Below are 20,373 nucleotides of genomic sequence, written 5' to 3' on the forward strand. Positions count from 1 at the left end.
TTTTAAAAAAAATCAGAAGTTTTATTACAATAGTTGACTTCAAAAACAATTTTTTAAATGACACAGAAAATTTAATTTTTTATTTTGTTTTTCCCAAAAGATTATAGTACACACACAACCCCTCCCCCGCCCCAATTTTGCAGGAATTCCGATAAATTATATATTTTTAACCAATTGTCTCTTCTGAAGGAGATGGGGCAGCTATGAAGAAGAGAGTCTTGACTATTATTATTGTTGTTGCAATCCATTTATTTTAAATTGAAAATGTTCTCAATTCTTGATGGTTACCTATAATTGTTACACATTTTACAGAAATAATGAATTATGATTTTCCTTTAGAAGACAAGAGACAAATTCATGCTGCAAGTTTAGGGTGTTTCAGACACCTTTGGGTTTGGTTCGGACCAGCCATAAAGTGTTTGATCTAAATTCAAACTGTATTTGAGGGTTGCTCATATCCACAGTTTTGGCTCAGGCCCATCTCAAGTTTGGAGCAATATCAAATTAATAGATTTAAATAAGAACACCCTATTACTTAATAACACAACACACTACATTCTGCAGTCTTACATGACAAATGCCAGAACTGACTAATTAGTTCTAAAAGATTTGCAAAACAACAAAAGCTATAACATCACCACCACAAAAAACAATTTAAAAAGTAAAATCAAGCCATTAAAGGACTTTTGAATTCACACTAAAATAATAACCATCAAATATGTATAAACATTTGAATTCGGTATTTTCACATTGGAAGTCTTATCTTATGGAATACCTTTCCCTGAATCTCTTGTTCTTGATGTCTGGTTGGGAGACTGTTGCATTTCTATTTCCATTTAGGGAAAGGCATGGAAAGGACAGATGAAACAATGAAATCAGAAAATAAAGTTGTAAAGCAGAAACATGCATATATGAAGATGAAACAAAGAAATACATAACTACTGACTGTTATTAATCTACTGAGCAGTTATGATAGTGCTGAAAGCAAACAAGAAATGCTATCTGTATAGACTCTTTTAAGACCCTACTAGTAAGTTTAATTTTCATCTTATTCTCTATTATTTGAAATACCATCAATTCAATATTAAAATGAAAACATTTCTCTATCAGATTTGTACTTTACTACTGGCAATCTCTAATGTATACACCCACACATATGAAGAAATGTGACAGACTAGAACCACATGAGTTCAGGGAGGCAGGAATTAGAGATTGCCAGTAGTAAAGTACAAATCTGATAGAGAAATGTTTTATAAAATAAACATACCTGCAATACATGGAATGGGTGCTCACACAAACATTATATAATGTTGTATAAGCACCCATTTCATATTATATAATGTTTGCATAAGCACCCATTCCATGTATTGCACCCATTCCATGTATTGCAGGTATGTTTATTTTCACCATATACATGGAATGCAGGGAAAGCATCAGTGCAGTACAATAAAGTTTGCCTGCTGGAGGGCCTAAATTCCCTTCATAAAACTGTGCTCCAAAGCTGATGTTTTGTCTGTGCCAGCAAGCTAAATCTGTGAGCTCCATTGTCCAGAGTTAATGAAAGAGATTTTTGCACTGGGGATGCCATGCAATCACACTTCGGATCAGGACACATTCTCCGGTTGTGACGTGGTTTGAGACCATTTCCCCATAGGCATGGTTAAGTATGTTTCTAATACTTGCTAATAAAGTTGTAGCTTTAAGGCAGCTCACCTTAAAATAGTGTCTCTTATTTGTGCACACCTGAAATAAAAAAAAGACCTACCTATTGTCCCAAATCTGGGCCTGGAGGGGATCCTCTTTACATATATCGGTCCATAACCATATGAAAGTGGTGAGAGAATTCCTCCTACCCAAGACTCACAAGTCGGAAGAGTGTACAGTGTGTGGAGAGGTATGGTGGGGACAGGGGCAGGACACACATTTACCTCCAACTCCACAGGAAATACTCTGAAAAAAGTAATTCATACTGGAGCTATATTAGTTTTCTGAGAGTGCTCCATGCTGTGGAAAGAACTCCACAGGTAGCCATAAGCAGAAATCAGAATGAAGCAGCTATCCCAGAGCCAATGCAGGGGCTCTGCACTTCCACACAAAAGACCCTATGACTCTGCTACATCCCCAGATATAGCAGGGGAACATGGACATGCTATTTGGCAAGCACTATAAACATGATGGCCTTCCAAAGTTACATTTTTTTCTTTGACAGAGCACTGAACTTAGAATTTGGTAATTATCTTTGACTAATCTATTTGACGGTCTTTTAAAGACTTTTTTAAAGAGACTAAACAGTTAAATAAGGAAAAATTAAGGCACATTAATAGGGCCCTACCAAATACACAGCCCATTTGGTCAATTTCAGTCATAGGATTTTAAAAATCATAAATTTAATGTTTTCTGATATTTAAATCTGAAATTTCACAGTGTTATAACTGTAGGGGTCCTGACCCAACTCTGAAGGCAGCAGCGCAGAAGTAAAGGGTGGCATGGTATGGCACTGCCACCCTTTACTTCTGCGCTGCTGCTGGCAGTGTGCTGCCTTCAGAGCTGGGTGCCTGGCCAGCAGCCACTGCTCTCCGGCCTCCCAGCTCTGAAGGCAGCGCAAAAGGGTGGCAATACTGCATTCCCACTATAACAATACTGAAACCCCCCCGCCCCAATTTGAGAAACGCTTGTCTTCCCCATGAAATCTGTATAATAAAGACCAGATTTCACAGGGGAGACCAGATTTCACGGTTGTGATGCATTTTTCACAGCCGTGAATTTGGTACACATTAAGGATCCCCAAAATAAACAAAATAAACCATGTTTACAGGTTCTGAGATAAAGTAGTGCCTAATCAATCACAATTTGTAAAACATTAGCTTAATTTACATTACAAAGTGATACTAAAAATTAGTAGAATTTGTCATGACCCGTACACAGTTTGTATTCTAATCAAATGTTTTTCTGCCCAAATGGAGTTTTTACTGAATCTGGCAATGATCAATCAAAACAGTACATTTAAGAATTGTTTTGATAAAAATTTAAAACATTAAAACAGACATGGTAAAATGCAAAAAGAATTTCAAGTTTTCTGAACATTTTTTCCAACAAGAAGTAAGGGCACAAGGGTAGAAGAATGTAAGGAAATAGTGACAAAGTGGCAAACAGGGGCATTTTTGGGTCTTTGAACCTCATCAAATTGTTCTCTAATTCCTTATATGCTTTCTTCCCCGCCCCACCCCAAATCTTTTATTAAACTACAGCGACTCTACTTTCCACATATTTTACAGAGTATAGCTCTTGAAGAGAAATATTAAAATCTAATTCCATTTTATTTATTTTAATTAAGGTCATCTGTCCAGGATAATTAAAAGAAAGTTTTCTGATCCTACAACCATTTGTACCAGTTTGCCAGTCTAGTGCAGTTTATGGACCTTAAAGCAGTTTAAAAATATGTGAGCTGGTTGGGGAAAAATGTAATCCTTTTTAACCGTTTTGTCCTATTTGTTTTTTGATGATCATTTTCCCTACCTTACAAATGAGAATGATCATGATATACCAAGAAGTTAAGGCCCAAGCTGTTTTAAGTGTCCACTAATTTGGGGTACTTCAGTTCTTAAATGCCCAACTTGAGATACATATGGTTGATTTTCAGGTATATTGTATCCTCATAGCTCTCATTGACTTAAGACTAATTATGTCAATGCAACAAAGCAGGCACTAAAAAAAGTAGTTGTTGAAACACCACCTGGACACCTGACCAGACCCAACTGGAAGGCAGGGTGTGAATAAGAAAGGATACATCAATAAGGCATCATTGGGATCCAGAGAGGAGACAGAACAGCAGCTGATGAAGCAAACTCCTATGGGGAGCTCCTCTGACAATCTTGGTCAAAAAAGACCTACATGGCTGTTTTTATAACAGTATTTAAAGTAGGTAGAGGATGGTGCTCAACAGCTAGTAAGGACCTAGCTCCTGATCCATCCTACAAAAAAAACCTTAAGAGAAAGGGGAGGTCTAACAGCCTTGGGATAAGGAATCCTACAAAGTGTTTCTTTAAAGAAACTTACTTTATTCATTACTAACAATAGTTTGCAAACAGAGAAAGGCAAAGAAAGAAGAAACAAGGAATACATAATCACACCCCTTCACTACAATAATGACTTGGTGCTTGAAACGCAGCAGCATCAGACTGGCTAATGAGTAGGGCCCTACCAAATTCATGGCCATGAAAAATGCATCACGGACCTTGAAATCCTGTCTCCTCCTGTGAAATCTGGTCTTTTATGTGCTTTTTCCCTATACTATACAGATTTCATGGGGGAAAACCAGCGTTTCTCAAATTGGGAGTCTGGACCCAAAAGGGAGTTGCAGGAGGGTCACAAGGTTATTTTAGGGGAGGTTGAGGTATTGCCACCCTTACTTCTGCGCTGCCTTAAGAGCTGGGTGGCCAGAGAGTGGCGGCTGCTGACTGAGGCCAGGAGCGTAGCTGGAGGGGAGCAGGGGAAGCAGCCGCTCCCCCACTGACCACAATCTCCAAAAGTGGCGCCTTAGGCGCCTTAGGGTGCTCTGGGGCTGGAGCACCCACGGGGAAAAATTGGTGGGTGTTGAGCACCCACTGGCAGCCCAGCTCCCTGGTCCCCACCCAGCTCGCCTCCGCCTCCGCTCCTGAGTGGGCCGCTGGGCTCTGCTTCAGCCTCATCCCTCCCAGGCTTGCGCCATGAAACAGCTGATTCGTGGCAAGCCTGGGAGGGAGGGGGGGAAGAGGGGGAACGCAGTGTGCTGGGGAAGAGGCGGAGCCAGGGCACGGATTTGGGGAGGGGTCCAACAGGGGCAGAGAGGGGGCGAAGTTGGGGCGGGGATTTGGGAAGGGGTCCGATGGGGCAGGGAGGGGACGGAGTCGAGGCGGGGCCGGGCGGAAACAAAACAGCAATCTGGTAGGAAAGAACATTGAATATTAGAAACATAAAGCCATTTCACCTGTCACTATTTATGTTGTTTGATTTTTGCATTTCTCTCAATGCTGACAAGAGTCTGTGGCAGAGGCAGGAATTGAACCTACATCTCCCAAGACCCAGTCTGTTGCCTTATCTAGAAGCCCATCCCCTAAGCTGCAGATCAATAAAGTCAGTTCCACCTTTGTTTACAGTAGGGTTTGCAGGGCTGTGAAGTTTGGGTTGCTAACACTGCAGGGGAACCTTTATTTGTTTGAAAACCCAAACTATTTCAATTAGAAAGCTCAGAAAAATTCATTCCAAATCTCTCTGCTGGCCTTGTTTTTACAAATCAAATCTTGGGTCAAAATTTGAGTTGTGTGGTAGATCACTGTCCAACATTTTCCATGCACTCAGAACTCCCATATGTTTCAACAGGAGTCTTGGTTCCACAAAAAATACAGGATCAGGCCCCTGATTTTCTTGGAGATGGAAACCAAGAGAATTTGATTTTCTCATATTATTACAAGCTGAGAAAGTCTCTTAAAACTAGCAGAGACAGCTAAAAATACAACAATAAAAATATCCTGAGACTCTGTATAGTCTGGACACTGAAATGCAGAAATATGACTTGACATGCAAAACAACCACAAGTGGCAAATGAATTCTGGATTATACCCCATCTGACCCCTTCTTGTTCCACTCATTCAGGTCACCTTTATGGAAGAGGGCCTATATGGTCTGAAAAAACCTTTCTGGTATTAGGAAGGTAGCTCCTGGAGGCTCCAGCTAGATGAGGGCCCATTGTGCTAGTAAGAGACAGTCCCCTCACTCCAAACAGACAGAGGATAGAGTATTATCCCCATTTTACAGATAGGGAACTGAGGCCCAGGGAGATTAAGTGACTCATGCAAGGTCCCCCCAGGGAGTCTGTGGCAGAGGCAGGAACTGAACCTACATCTCCCAAGACCCAGTCTGTTGCCTTATCTAGAAGCCCATCCCCTAAGCTGCAGATGCCCCCTAAATAATGGCAAATGCTCCAGAGCTCATGTCTGCACCCCACCCTTTCCAAGATGGCAGCTGAGTTTTCTCTAGCAGCAGCAGGACTGGCTGCTTTAAATGCTATATTTACAATACCCCCCGCCCCAGAGATTGTACCCTGGACCTGTAACCGCTTGAGCCAAGGGAACTACCTCATTGGCTGTGAGTAAGTGGAACCAGCCACTAGGGGGCACTGCACTACCACAGCCTACCCAATGGTTACACCCATAGATGAGTGAATCTGATTTCCACCCCGCTTTCATTAAAAATACATCCAGGATCAGCCCCCTCCCCCATGCCAGCACAGAAGATGGCCTGGTCCCCACTGAATCCCTCTCACATGTCATGTAGTCCCCCTGCATATCTGGGTTGGTGGGGTGCTCCCCAGCACCCATCACCACAGGTTCTTTTAGGCTCCACCAATAAAACCCAGAGACCTAATCCGAGCTCTCAGGCATCTCTCTTGCCTCCCTGTACTAAGCCTTCAGCCACTTGGAATTGCTCACTGCCTTCCCGAATGGGATTGTAGTTGACATTCTACACATGTCACTGGTAATACCTTTGTCTGATCTTTTGAAGACATTTTACTGCAGTAAATGGAACTTGGGAGGTTTTTTTTGTTTTTGTTTTTTTTTGGACTGAATGGCGCACTGGAGAGAGGTGATGGATTGATGGGTCTGGTACCTAGAGTCACCTCTGTTCCTGTAGAACAGGAGAGCAGCAGGGCCAGCCAGCCCTGCCTCTCCCCCCCCCCCCCCCATGATTCCCCAATGATTGGCTTCTGTAGATAAATCTCTGATAATTTTCATATGACTTCACATTGTGCCTCTTCATATAACCTTGTAGTGGGTCTACCCACGTGGGACCTCTGTTTTCATGAAACTCTGTATCAAAGCCTCATGTAGAAACTTTGCATTGAATCTCAGTATAAATGTTATAGCCCCTAAGGATAGAATAAAATAAAAGAAAAATGTATTTTTGCTAGCAGTAGAACAAGATCTTCCCCTAACTCTTAATCAATTGCACTGTTGAATGAACTTGGTGTGAATGAGGAAGTCATGGAGGGCAAGCACCTCCAGACAGCTGCAACAGTTGGAGAGGGGATGGAAGCCAGACCCAAGGACAATAAAATTTGTCAAGTGGGCTCACGTACTTGTAAAACAGTATCATTCTTGTGTTTTTATTTTAAGTAGAAAATAAATATGCATAATGAATTTAAAAGCATGTAATTAGTAATTTGATATGTTGGATGGCACCTTTTTTTATGTGTTTGCTCCCCCTGATGTTAGAACCTGGCTACACCACTGACTGAGGCACCAGCTCTGCAGGCAGCAGCGCAGAAGTAAGGGTGGCAATACCATACAATGCCATCCTTACTTCTGCACTGCTGCTGCTGACAGCAACTCTACCTTCATAGCTGGGATCCCAGCCAGCAGCCACCATTCTCCAGCTCCCCAGCTCTGAAGGCAGCGCCACCGCCAGTGCAGAAGTAAGGATATCATCTATAATAACCTTGCAATGCCCCCTCCCCCCCCAACTCCTTTTTGGTCAGGAGCCCTACACTTACAATACCTTGAAATTTCAGATTGAAATATCTGAAATTATGAAATTTATGATTTTTAAAATCCTGTGAACGTGAAATTGACCAAAATGGGCCATGAGATTTCCCACATATACAAGAATATGACAAACTGCTGATCTAATAGCATATTCTCAACTAAAGGACAAATGGTGAAATTACCTCCTTTTATTTTTATTGCAAAGACTTCAAAAGCCAAATTCTAATCTCTTGTAGAAAGCATGTTAGATCCCAATTCCTGATTATTCTAGCTTTGCAACAGTGTGAATGATCCTGAGTATGCAGAACAGGGTGCAGACAGAGTCCAAGCCTGCTTTCCAGTCACAGCTGCCAGAGCTGCTCAGGAGACCAAGAACTCAAATAAACGTCACATATCCAGACAGCCCTTCTGCATTTCCACACGTCAGTGCCATCACACACCTGTACTAACCGCTTCAGAAATGCAACATTAGGAGAGAAGTGGTTCAGAAAGATCATTTAAGTGCCATCACAACCAAAGAAGAAAAATGAACCTTGAGACTTGGGCTCAGTAAACTGGGGGATGGTATACTCTTCCATGAGCCTTTTTCTCTCAGCTGTAATGTTTTTATTCAGGTATGTACAGTATGTGGGTACTAAGATAAGTCTTCATTCATGTTCTGCTTATCTGTAATAGCAATACCAGGTGGTTCCACAGACAACAGTAATTTCCCAGGAGATGGAGGTATTATTTGGCCCAAAGGTTCATCCTTCCCTCCCAGCCAGTAGCTCCATTTTGGAACTATAAGATAGCACTGTTCTTTGAAACACACAAACTCCATGTGTGACTGTCAGTCCTGAGACCTCTCACTACAGGATCAGTAGTCATGTGCACTGCTTTTAGCCGTCAAACCCTCAAGACCAGGAGCCGCATCACAGTCTTTTGGGAGGGAACTAAAATTTGATGTGTGTGTGGGTGGTGTGCAGAGCCCCAAACACAAGATTTAATTCTTCAAGATACCAGCACATATTGCACTCCACATACAGAATCGGGCAGGACCAAGGAGTTCAGCTCCATGCCATTAAGCAGGGCTGCAACAGGATTTGGCCCTAAATTTGGTTTAGGCTTTTGGGAAGGAAAAAAAGTAAGGGTGAGCTTGCTGTGTTTTGCTTTGCTCACATACTTCCTCAAAATTTTCAAAAATTGTGTGATTTGCTGCATTTGAATGATAGCAGCTGTGTCCATTCACCACACTGTTACATTTAATGATTATGCATTAATATCATAAACAATATGAAATCTTAATTTAAAATAATAAACCTGAGTGATTTATATTACTTGTACTTTACATGGTAAAGGAGGATTTCGAGGTGGGAAAATACATTTTGTTTATGGAATCTATTTTTAGTTCTTCAGAGGCTTGTAGTTGTAGATTAGATTTTGTAAATTCCTTAATGGCTTCTTTTGCCATATAAAGATATTAAATATAATTTCCTGATCATGTCACTATTCATAATTTGTGCTTCTACTCAGTGCATTACTTAACTAAATTAAACATTAGTTTACAAAATGATATTATGTAAGAACCAAAAACAAAGCAAAGCTTTGTCCAACAATGCACCTAATTATTTTAAAGAACATAATGTATACACAAAACCTGTTTATGAGTTTGTTTACACAAAGCCATAATACTTTGTAATATCATAACAAAATTCACAACAGCTTAGTTATGACAAACAGAAAACTGTGACTGAAGGTGACAAATAAAAGTTAACCCACTCCTATTTTAAACAGCCTAATTAAGGTTGCACATATATTATATACACAGGCAAATTCAGTGGAAGCCAAATATAGAGCCATGTGTTCTTATACTGAATTTCTCTATCACTTCCTTACTGCAGAAAGAAGAAATCTCCTGACTTAATGTATGGATTAATCTGCAGTTTTCTGTAAGCAGATTCACCACATCAGAAGTGAATAGGCAGCAGGAAAAATTACCTGCCTGAACAAATACAATATTTCAGTTCCCATACTTTTAAGCAGCAGAATTTTTTTTGTATATATCCTAGTGAGATCTAGTCGGGAGGAGGCTGCAATCCTTTGGCAAGACAGGTCACAACCAGTCACAGGCGATGCAACAAGAATCTGCTCAGATCCATAGCCAACTAATGAGAGGTGGGAGCGCGTACAAAACTTCCTAGGTTGGTCACTCTCTTTCCTTTGCTGGATGACTAAAAACCAGTTTTAACAAGACGTGAGTAAAGTAGCTACTGACTCTTCATTTCATTTAATTTTTTTTTTTTTAAACAATCCTACCTTCTTTATCTGTAGCAGGTGCTCCCAAAGCAAAACCAACATCTCCAACCCTGTCTGGACTGCTAAACACCGACATGCCTTTTGTATTGTTTGGAGAAGGTTTTTCTACATTTTTCCAGTTGGCATACTCAGAAAGTTGTTTACTAAGACTACCCATAGACAGAAAGAAAACACATTATGGAAACAGTAATATGATATTTAAATATATAATATTTACTAGAACAATAACATCCATTATTCATGGTGGGGTCTAAAAAGATTATGTACAATATTTCACTGTATTAGAGACTATTGTTAAAATTTTAACTGTGAACTGTAACATTTTAAATATGTATTTTAATAATTTAGATACCTATCCTGAAATCTAATCTGCATCGGCAGACCCTTAAACATGCATGGAGTTCCACTGATGTCCATGCAGCTCCTCAAATACAGATCAAATTGCAGAATCATAATCTTGGTGTGATGGGATTTTCTTGGTGTGAGTTAATGGAGAATGTGGATAAAATTTTCCAGAGCATGTAATTGACTTTTATTGAGATTTAGGCACTTTTGAAACCTTTAGGCAATTAAAGCATAAAGACTTTCTAATGTTTAAAAAAAGGTCAAACAAACCTAAACTATTTATTTAGGAAGTATTAACAGGTTTGCAAGTCTTTTCCATGTAAATATCAAACAAAATAATAATGAGCTTTTGTTTAAAGAGACATTATACAGGAATATAGTTATCAGATGTCTCTATTTAACAGGGTGTTACCATATTTATAGAGTATCATTACAACACCTATGACATGCTGTTCCTAGTGACTATTAAATTGAGTGAAATCTCTGATGACTCATATTTAACAGGCCAGGCATGTCTATCAAATCTTAATATTTGAAAAAAAAATTACAGGTGTGCTGGGGTGTTATGCAGCTGTCGATTAATTGCAATTAACTGATGCGATTAACTGAAAAAATTAATCATGATTTTAAAAATTAATTGCGATTAATCACACTTTTAATTGCATTGTTAAACAATAGAATACCAATTGAAATTTATTTTTGGATGTTTTTCTAAATTTTCAAATATATTCATTTAAATTACAACACAAAGTGTACACTGCTTACTTCATATTATTTTTATTACAAATATTTGCACTGTAAAAATGATAAACAAAAGAAACAGTATTTTTCAATTCACCTCATACGAGTACCATAGTCCAATCTCTTTATTATGAAAGTGCAACATACAAATGTAGAATTATTTTTTGTTACATAACTGCACTCAAACACAAAACAATGTAAAACTTTAGAGCCTACAAATCCACTCAGTCCTACTTCTCGTTCAGCCAATCGCTAAGGCAAACAAGTTTGATTACATTTACAGGAGATAATGCTGCCCACTTTTTATTTATATTGTCACCAGAAAGTGAAAACAGGTGTTCGCATGGGACTTTTGTAGCCGGCATTGCAAGGTAATTACGTGCCAGATATGCTAAACATTCGTAGGCCCCTCCATGCTTCGGCCACCATTCCAGAGGACATGTGGCTGACGGTCATAAAAAAATAATGTGTTAATTAAATTTGTGACTGAACTCTTTGTGGAAGAATTGCAGCTCTCCAGCTCTATTTTACCCTAATTCTGCCATATATTTCATGTTACAGTAGTTTCAGATGATGACTCAGCACATGTTGTTCATTTTAAGAACACTTTCACTGCAGATTTGACAAAACACAAAGAAGGTATGTGAGTTTTCTAAAGATAGCTACAGCACTCGACCCAAGGTTTAAGAATCTGAAGTGCCTTTCGATATCTGAGAGGGAGGAGGCATGGAGCATGCTTTCAGAAGTCTTAAAAGAGCAACATTCCGATGCAGAAACTACAGAACCAAACAAATAAAAAAGAAAATCAACCTGCTGCTGGTGGCATCTGACTCAGATGATGAAAATGAACATGCATTGGTCCGCACTGCTTTTGATTGTTATCGAGCAGAACCCATCATCAGCATGGACGCATGTCCACTGGAATTGTGATTGAAGCATGAAGGGACATATGAATCTTTAGCACATCTGGCATGTAAATATCTTGTGACGCCAGCTACAACAGGGTCATGAGAACACCTGTTCTCACTTTCAGGTGACATTGTGAACAAGAAGCAGGCAGCATTATCTCCTGAAAATGTAAACAAATTTGTTTGTCTGAGCGATTGGCTGAACAAGAAATAGGACGGAGTGGAGTTTGTGACAGTTAGGCCCCCCCGCCCCTCTGCATGCCACCAGATGTGTTAGGATGCCACTGAGTCGGTCTATTCTGCCAGCCTGGGTCCTCTTTACCTGGTCTTGCTGGACTAGGCTCACAAGCCTCTTCCAGCCAATCACATAGGCAGAGCCATGCCCAGCTGCACAGAGAGATAGAGATCCACTCTGGAAAGATTCAGGCTTAGGGGCTTGCCCCAGCACTCTGGTGCCCACTCCCTTAACAGGGTACAAACCCAAAGGTTTTATGAAATTCGCCCCTACCCTCAATGTGGAGGGATATATACACAACTTCTGGCTCCCCCACCCCGTTAGAAATTACATAAACTGGGTTATATTATAAACAGGAAATGAGTTTATTAACTACAAAAGGTGAATTTTAAGTGGTACAGAGGTAGCAAACAGAAGTTTCTTCATTTAATAGCAGGCCAACCTTATATATTTCATGGCTCTCCCAATCCTTCAAGCTCTCTCATTCATGATTTTGGTTAAGATCTGGATTATTTGCAATGGGTGTCATCAGTGAGGGAAAATAATTTATCTACTTCTATCATAAATCCATAGAGTAGCCTTTGCTAAAGGATGTGTATGAATTTCTGGAGGGCATAATTTTTTATTAATCAATGGTAGCCTAAACAATGTTTGCATGGCCAAAATTTTCTTATTCAATAAAGACCCAGTGTTTGGCTGAGTTAGAGAGCTCTCAATACACTATTTCTTTGAGCTGGTTGGCTTGACATTACCACACAATATTTGGAAAAGGTAGTGTCACACCCCAAGGCCCCCTCCCTCAGGGAGTCCCCTGGGAAGGCAGATCAGCACTGTATATTGCTAATGCTGTTGCTAGCATCGCAAAGCATTTTGGGGAGGGTCAAAGGTGTGTGAATGGAAGTTTCCTTTGTAGGTTACAGGAGGCCGAAAAAGGGGAAAGCAGAAGAAAAGAGCAGAGAACGAGTTAACTCAACACTGCAGCTAGCAAGCTCAGTCTGAAGATAAGACGCTGGCCTCAGCCCAAGGTTATGGGCTCAAATAAATCAGCAGTTGCCCAGCCATGAAAAGAGAAGAACTAAGTTAAGCAGAGCTGGAGAGATAACAGCAAGAACAGTGAGAGCGAATGAACCCAGGACTTAAAAATCCTCCTGAGAGATAAAGCAACTCGGAGAGCACAGCAGATTCTTGGACAACCTGGGTCGTGCATGTGTATGAAAGTGGGTTAGGGCTTGAGGCATTGACGCTTTCTTTCTTCCCCTGAGTGATGTGAGAGCATTCCCAGCACTCTCTGCTGTCATTTTATTATTTTATCAATAAAGCTTTAAACTTAGACCCTTGGTGTGCTTTGTCATCTCCTCCCTGAAAAGATCCTGAGGCATCAGCCCGATCAACTAACGCCTTCAGACAGATTGGTAACAAAAATCTGTCACAATAGCACAGCCTGTTTAATGGGTCTGTACAAAGTACACCTCTACCCCGATATAACGCTGTCCTCGGGAGCCAAAAAAAATCATACTGCATTATAGGTGAAACTGCATTATATCGAAATTGCTTTGATCCGCCGGAGTGTGCAGCCCTGTGCCCCCCTCCCACCTCCCCGGAGCGCTGCTTTACCACGTTATATCTGAATTCATGTTATATTGGGTCGCGTTATATTGGGGTAGAGGTGTATCTGCATTCACTCTTGGTCTTTTCTTATTCCACATAAATTCTAACAAGCCCATGACAAAGCCCTGGCTGGGATGATTTAGTTGGTGTTGGTCTTGCTTTGATCAGGGGATTGGACTATATGACCTCCTGAGGTCTCTTCCAACCCAGCACTCCAGATCTTTTTTTAATTTGCTGAAGTAGTTGTTTGACATTTAAATCTTGGAGCGCATCTAGGCTATTTGAGATCTAAATTTCCAGGTATCTTATAGAACTTGTTTCTCATGTGTACCAAAATGTTTTCTAAAGGAATTGCTTTTCAGAATCTGACAAGTTTTTAGCTAGCATTTCAGATTTGGCATAATTTACTTTAAATCCAGATGCTTTCCCAAACTCACGGATTTCTTTAGAAACTAATTTTAGGGAAATATTTAGTTTAGATAAAAAAAATAATATTACATCATCTGCATATGAAGCTATTTTCTGATGTGTTACTGCAAGTTTAATTCTTATGATAGATTTGTTTGTCCTTATTCTCTGTGCAAAAGGATTTATAGCCAGTGCAAAGGTAAAGGAGAAAACAGACATCCCTCCCTAGTCCTTCTGTGCAACTGAAACGAGATTTAACCCCATTTTGTTGACATTTTGTAACAAATGTACGATCAGGAGGCTTAAAATTTAGTAATAATTTAGTCTCTGATATTTACCCAGCAAGGCTTTGTAAACCTGTTAAAACTTCAACAATTTTGTTTTACTTCATTTAAAAAAAACCTAAGTATTATCATCTCAATGCTATGAGGAATTCCTAATGCTTAAATGGCAAGAAACTCTACGAGACACTGGGAACTGAGGGGGTCAGTAAGGGTAGTAAATGCTACCTGGAGCAGCCAGATACCTCATGGACCTTAGGAAGCCTGCAAGAGTCTCTGATAGGGGTAGATGATTAAAACTTTATGGATATATTTATTCTTTTCTAGGAAAATAGGAATTTCCATACTAGATCAGACCAGTGTTTCAGTGCCCTGTCTCTGACTGTGGCCAGTTCTTGCAGACAACCATGGAATTGCCATCCTTAAGGGAATTTTATTCCTAATACTCATCAGCTACTAGTTGGCTTATGTCCTGACATATGACAATACCTTTTCAAAAATGTATCTTATCTAGTCTGTGCACGTTCTCATTCACATCTAATCTTTTTTAACCTTACTAAGCTAGTGGTCTCAATGATCTATTGTAGCAATGAGTTCTACAGGTTAATTATATTAGTTGTTGAGGTTGAGATGGAGAACTGACAGATGAAATCCAGATGCAATGCTGAATGATTTAACTGCTTATTTCCTTGCTTTTTAGGTTTTGTATTGCACAATATGCAGTCTAGCAACTTAAATTCCAATTTAACAAAGATTTTTTTGTGGAGGAATATCTCAAGATTTTAAATAGATACATATAAATATTGAATGTTCTATCAACACGGAACTTTCAACTGTCTTTTGACAAGTTATCATGCCAAATTTGAAGACTAAATTCAATCACTGAGGTGTGAAACAGAGGAATTATTTTTCAAACTTGAAATTAAAATTTCAATACAGTATTAAACTATGGAGTTGCTACCAATGACTTTATTATCAAATCTGCAGCTCTGACTTCACAGTTTTGAAAGAGGTGTAAAAACTTACCCAGAGTATCCACCAATAATAGCATAGTCCTCAGATGTCCATCCATTTATATCTTTATGGGAAACGTCAGCACCATACTGAAGGAGAACTTTTATTAAACTAAGCTCTCCTCCAGAGGCAGCAATCATGAGGGGTGTTCTAAAACAACCACAAGATGACATTTAACATCAATTTATATGATCTTTCATCTTCATTTTTTTAATCTCTATTTGTTCTCAAAAATAATTAATCTTTCTTCCTAGCGCAAGTCAAACAAAATCAAAACAAGACACCCAAAAAAATTTAGACTCAAGCGTAAACAGAAGAGAAAATAAACTACTGCACTCAGCTGTCTTACAAGTTAGTAGAACACTAACAATATAGAAGATATGTTTGAATTAGGGAATTTTTCAAAAAATTCTTACCTCTACTAACACTAATTCAACTCACTACTAGGCCTCCCATCAGTCTGGTACTACCAGTGTGAATTCTTTCCTAAAAGTCTCTTTATAGAAAAAGAATGGCTGCAGAAGTCAGTGGAAGAGGACTTATTAGATTATGAACCCAAGATAAAAACGGTAGTTCAGTTTCCAGAAGTCAATATGAGAGGAGTTTGCATACTTAGTTGTTTACTTAACATTTATAGCGCTCTCCCATACCCATAATCAAACAGATTGTAAGAATATTAAGGGGACATGTTATAACCAAACCATTTTTGAATGTGCAATGAAACAGATATAGGAACTGAAATTTCACCAAGGAAAAAATCTTTCTTCACTTATACCTAATATGGCTTCCAAGCAGGCTACTTTCTGACAAGGAACCAAGAAGCTCTTCTTTTTATCACATAGACAATACACTTCTTACATGGCATGTATTCTGCACTTATTACTTGGCAGACACAAATAATATGGCAGCCAACCCACAGAAATATAATTTCACAGAGAAGATTTATTCTATTTTGCACTTGAAGTGAGATATAGCCTATCACAAGTCTGATTTAGGGAGACCTGCCAGCAGCAAAATATACATGATTTTGCACTAGCAGACTAAATCCATATTGGGAAGATGATCACTTGTGAGCTGCACGTGCTAGGATCTTTCCTTCTACTAAGTCTTCATTAGGATACCACGATGTGTATCAAGGGCACACACAGCAAGCTGTTAAAGAACTGAAGATGCTGCAAGAATGAAGTCTGCCTCTCCTAGGCCTTACTATGCAGTAAAATAACTCCTAACCATCCAGAATTGGGGTTTCTTCCACTTGCTGGAAAAGGGAAGCATCTAAGATAAGTGTCAATTAATCCTCTGATCAGAATTTGATATAATCTGAATTCCTTATTCATGCAATCATCTTCTGCTAAAAATAAACCTTGCTGGGCTAATTAATACAAAATTGGAGGATTTTATATTTTAAAATGTATTTGTAATGGTTATTCATGACCATGGTTATTCTCAAAAGTAGACATCTAGCAAGAAAGAAGCTAAGGGACAGATTCTTTTCCACTTTGTGCCACATCACCAGTGGAATCTAGTATAGCCAGAATAGTCCAGATTTTGCTCAGATGGCATAGGTTTTCTTACAACACAGCACTTCCCTCATGCAGATCTAGCAAGGAAGATAGCCAAGACCAGAGGGAAGTGGGTGGATTCAGATCACTCCACATCACATTGATCATTGGGCTGTTTGCAGGCTTTAACGTACCTTTTCACACACATCTTTGATCTGTGCTTTGTGAAGATCAGCTACACCAGAGGACCTGCCTCCGTATTACTTTTGTAACATCCATAATTTTGTGCTACTGCTTATTCTGTAGATTAGTCAATAATAGTTTGACCTATACTTTACCTTTCAGACTTGTCTCTAGCATGTACATCGGCTCCTTTTCTAAGAAAAAACTCAACCATCTCTTGGTGATTTTCAGTTATAGCAATAGTAAGCGGTGTATACCCCTCCTATGGAATAAAGATACATGTTTTTTTTCCATAGATGTATTGTGCACATGCACACAACTCCTACTTTCTATTTAAAATAAAAGTTAGATTTAATATGATTAATAACTAAAAAGAGACAATGTGGGTGAGGTAATATCTTTTCTTGGTGAAAGAAACAAGCTTTTGAGCTACAAAGAGTTCTTCAGTTGGTGAAAGAGACAACCTTCAGAAGAGATCTGTGTAGCTCAAAAGCCTGTCTCTTTCACCAACAGAAGTTGATCCAATAAAAGATATTATCTCACCCACCTTGTCTCTAATATCCCGCGACCAACACTAAAGTTCCTCATCCTTGATAGTAGGCTAACGGCGGTAGGCAGGTTTACTTTCCAAGCTCATCTAATTCATATAATCTGTGGTGAGACTGCCAACAAAATAATAATGGTAGGTTTTGTGATGTGTATACTTTCCACTTAAAGCTTGACAGAGACCAAAAATTAAATTTCACATATGCCATTTTACAGTATTAACATAACACATTTGATCATTAAAATCTTATTCACACTAGTGAAAAAACTTCATAATTTTAAAATTTTGAATTCTGAGGAACTTTAGACAACACAGAAGCTGCAAATCCTAAATTTCTATACTACTTTAAAATGTACTGAGATCAGACTATCAAGACACTAATCTTTACATAATTTGATACTTTAGACAAGCATCCCTGTCCCAGCTCCAATCACCTATCGCTAACTTTGACCAAGTACTATATGATAGAATAATTAGTTTGCAAATTGCTGCATATAAAATAAAATGTCTGAGCATGAGGTTATTTTTTTAGTCCCAAATTCAGTTTACAGTATCTTGTTGAAGCGTGTGTTTTCCTAGATGACACCACAGACACAGAAACTGAGGAAAGATTCAGTTCTTATTTTTCTATCTTTCAATTTCAAGATTTTATAGATGCCCTCTTTTATTCAGAAGAGTAGTCAGCTTGCTTCCTTATTTACACTGCTATTACAGAGATATAACTCCATCAGTTTCAATGGAGTTGCTCCATATTTACAACAGTTTAAATTAGAGCAGACAGATCATTCATGTTTAGAGTCCGTTGGGCTATTTGAAAGATGTATATATTCATTTTGTTCCTTTTCATTGGATATTAATAAAAACTGTAAAAATATTAAAATATTAAACATTAAAATATTAAAAACACCGATAGTACCCAAATGCCCCAACACTGGATGTTTTACAAATACAATGGTAGACATAGTCCATGATTCTAAAAATTACAACCTAGGATAAAACAAGACACAGCCAGAAATGAACAATAGGAGGGAAAAAAAGTAACTGTAACACTTTATAGCAGTATAAAAATTAACAGGGCCCCAGCTTGATAGTTCCATATAATTTAACTTTTTTTTGTTTTTGATTTTATTTAAAATAATCATTAAAAAAAAATTTCTACCAAATTATAACACCTGGCGCTCACTTAACATTTCTCACTTCTGTTCCCATAAACGTGACCCGGACTTGCTTATTATGTTTATACTATTTGTTGGTTTAGCTAGAACGTGGAAAAATGGTCTGCAACTGCCTCTCTACCAAACATACTTGTTTTCTTTCATGAAAAGGAACTAACAAACTATCCCCACAACTCCTTTAGACAATGTATATAAAGCCCTATTTCCTCTGGGATGCTTTCCACACTGAGGCTTGAGAGTTCTCCCATCCCCTCTACAACAGTTCAGGACTAGGGATGGGTCCTTGCAGCTATCACATACCAGTGGAGGAAAAGGTTCTTTTATTAATATGGAGCATATACTTTGATAACTCTACAATTCAGAATGGCAAAAGTGCTACTGATGACAGTCCATAAATTACACCCTCTCCAATTGTAACATCACCATCACGAGCCAGGCAATCTTCCAACCTCATAAAGTAGATTACAGTCTGGAACTGCTGATATCATCAAAGTTTCTGAGGTTGTAAAGACACCACCTTTTAGCTGCTGGAAGGGGAAGGAGGCTGCTGGGGCCATGTGCCCCCAAGGATATGGGAAGGACCACAAAAGCAGAGGTCTCAGTTATTAGGCCAGGTGTATACTGCAAACTTTCACCAGCATAGCTATATCAGTTAGCGGTGTGATCCCAGACTGACATAGCTTTGCAGGCAAAAGCTTCAAGCGTAGACACAGTTATACCAGGAGAACTGTGCTTTTGCCAGTACAGCTTATTTCGCTCCAGAAGGGAAAGGAAGCACAACTTTGCTGGTATAATCTGTGTCCACACTAGCAGCCCTTTGCCAATATAGTGTACCAGCAAAGCTTTCCTAGCATAGACCTGGTGCTGCTGGCACCTCTGCTGCTGAATTTCCCTTTTCTGTGGGATTCTGGCAACTTCTTAAAAGGGTCACCCTTCAAAGAGGCTGAAGTTGATTTTTTTTTTGTGGTACCAGCAGCTTATTTAGGGTTCCTTATTTGAAGACCAAAATTGTTTAAAAATATATCCATGTAAGTTTAAATTTTTAAAAAGTTCATCAGATTAATCTGCTTCAATGTGATAAAAATTTAAATTACTAATTACTTAATTTGTTATTAAATAATCAGATAAACTGGGATTTAAGTGGCTGTACATGATAAAATAAATTCTAGGTCACACCATATGACACATCCCTATTACTGTCAGACTCTTCTGGGACAGGCTTCTTGCTGACCTGAAGCTTCATTGTTGAACGCATGCTGCCACATCTCACATCCTTATTCCACTTGCATTTTGTATATAGAGTTTGAACAAGGAGCTGGATTTTGACTGACTATACATGACCAAATAACTCTTGGGTTACCCCAAGTGATATATTGCCACAAACATTAAACTGTTCTGATGTAGCTGAGACGTGGAACTCCCTTACTTGAAACTTTTCTTTGTGAAAAATTGTGGCCCATATCACCAACCTCCTCTACTGGCCCCAACACACCCTTTAGCAGGGTAACAGGAGGGGCAAACAGGGCTGTTTCAGAGGGAGAAGTTGTAGATCCTAGGCTTGTAGGTAGAAGGACGTCGCAAGTGCTGTATTTGTTCCATCTGTTTGTTCGT

At 39.1% G+C, this 20,373-nt stretch overlaps 1 protein-coding gene across 18 annotated transcripts in view; it reads right to left on the reverse strand.

Annotated features, from left to right (window-relative positions):
• ANKRD7 (ankyrin repeat domain 7) overlaps window positions 1-20,373 on the reverse strand; it is a 184,049-nt gene that overhangs the window by 150,224 nt on the left and 13,452 nt on the right. For 16 of the 18 annotated variants that reach the window (XR_005590376.1, XR_005590372.1, XR_005590374.1 and 13 more), the window contains exons 4-7: window positions 17,196-17,302; window positions 15,368-15,505; window positions 9,816-9,964; window positions 776-826 (exon numbers count right to left, since the gene is read on the reverse strand). Coding sequence is in view for 14 of the 18 variants with exons in the window: in XM_039509027.1 (XP_039364961.1) it covers window positions 776-826; window positions 9,816-9,964; window positions 15,368-15,505; window positions 17,196-17,302 (445 nt within the window). In the remaining 4 variants the exon portion in view is untranslated. The remainder of the gene's footprint in view (window positions 1-775; window positions 827-9,815; window positions 9,965-15,367; window positions 15,506-17,195; window positions 17,303-20,373) is intronic. The other 2 variants (XM_039509062.1, XM_039509053.1) reach the window with 1 other exon arrangement.

This window comes from Mauremys reevesii, linkage group 1 (genome assembly GCF_016161935.1).
Source record: "Mauremys reevesii isolate NIE-2019 linkage group 1, ASM1616193v1, whole genome shotgun sequence".
Taxonomy (NCBI): Eukaryota; Metazoa; Chordata; order Testudines; family Geoemydidae; genus Mauremys; species Mauremys reevesii.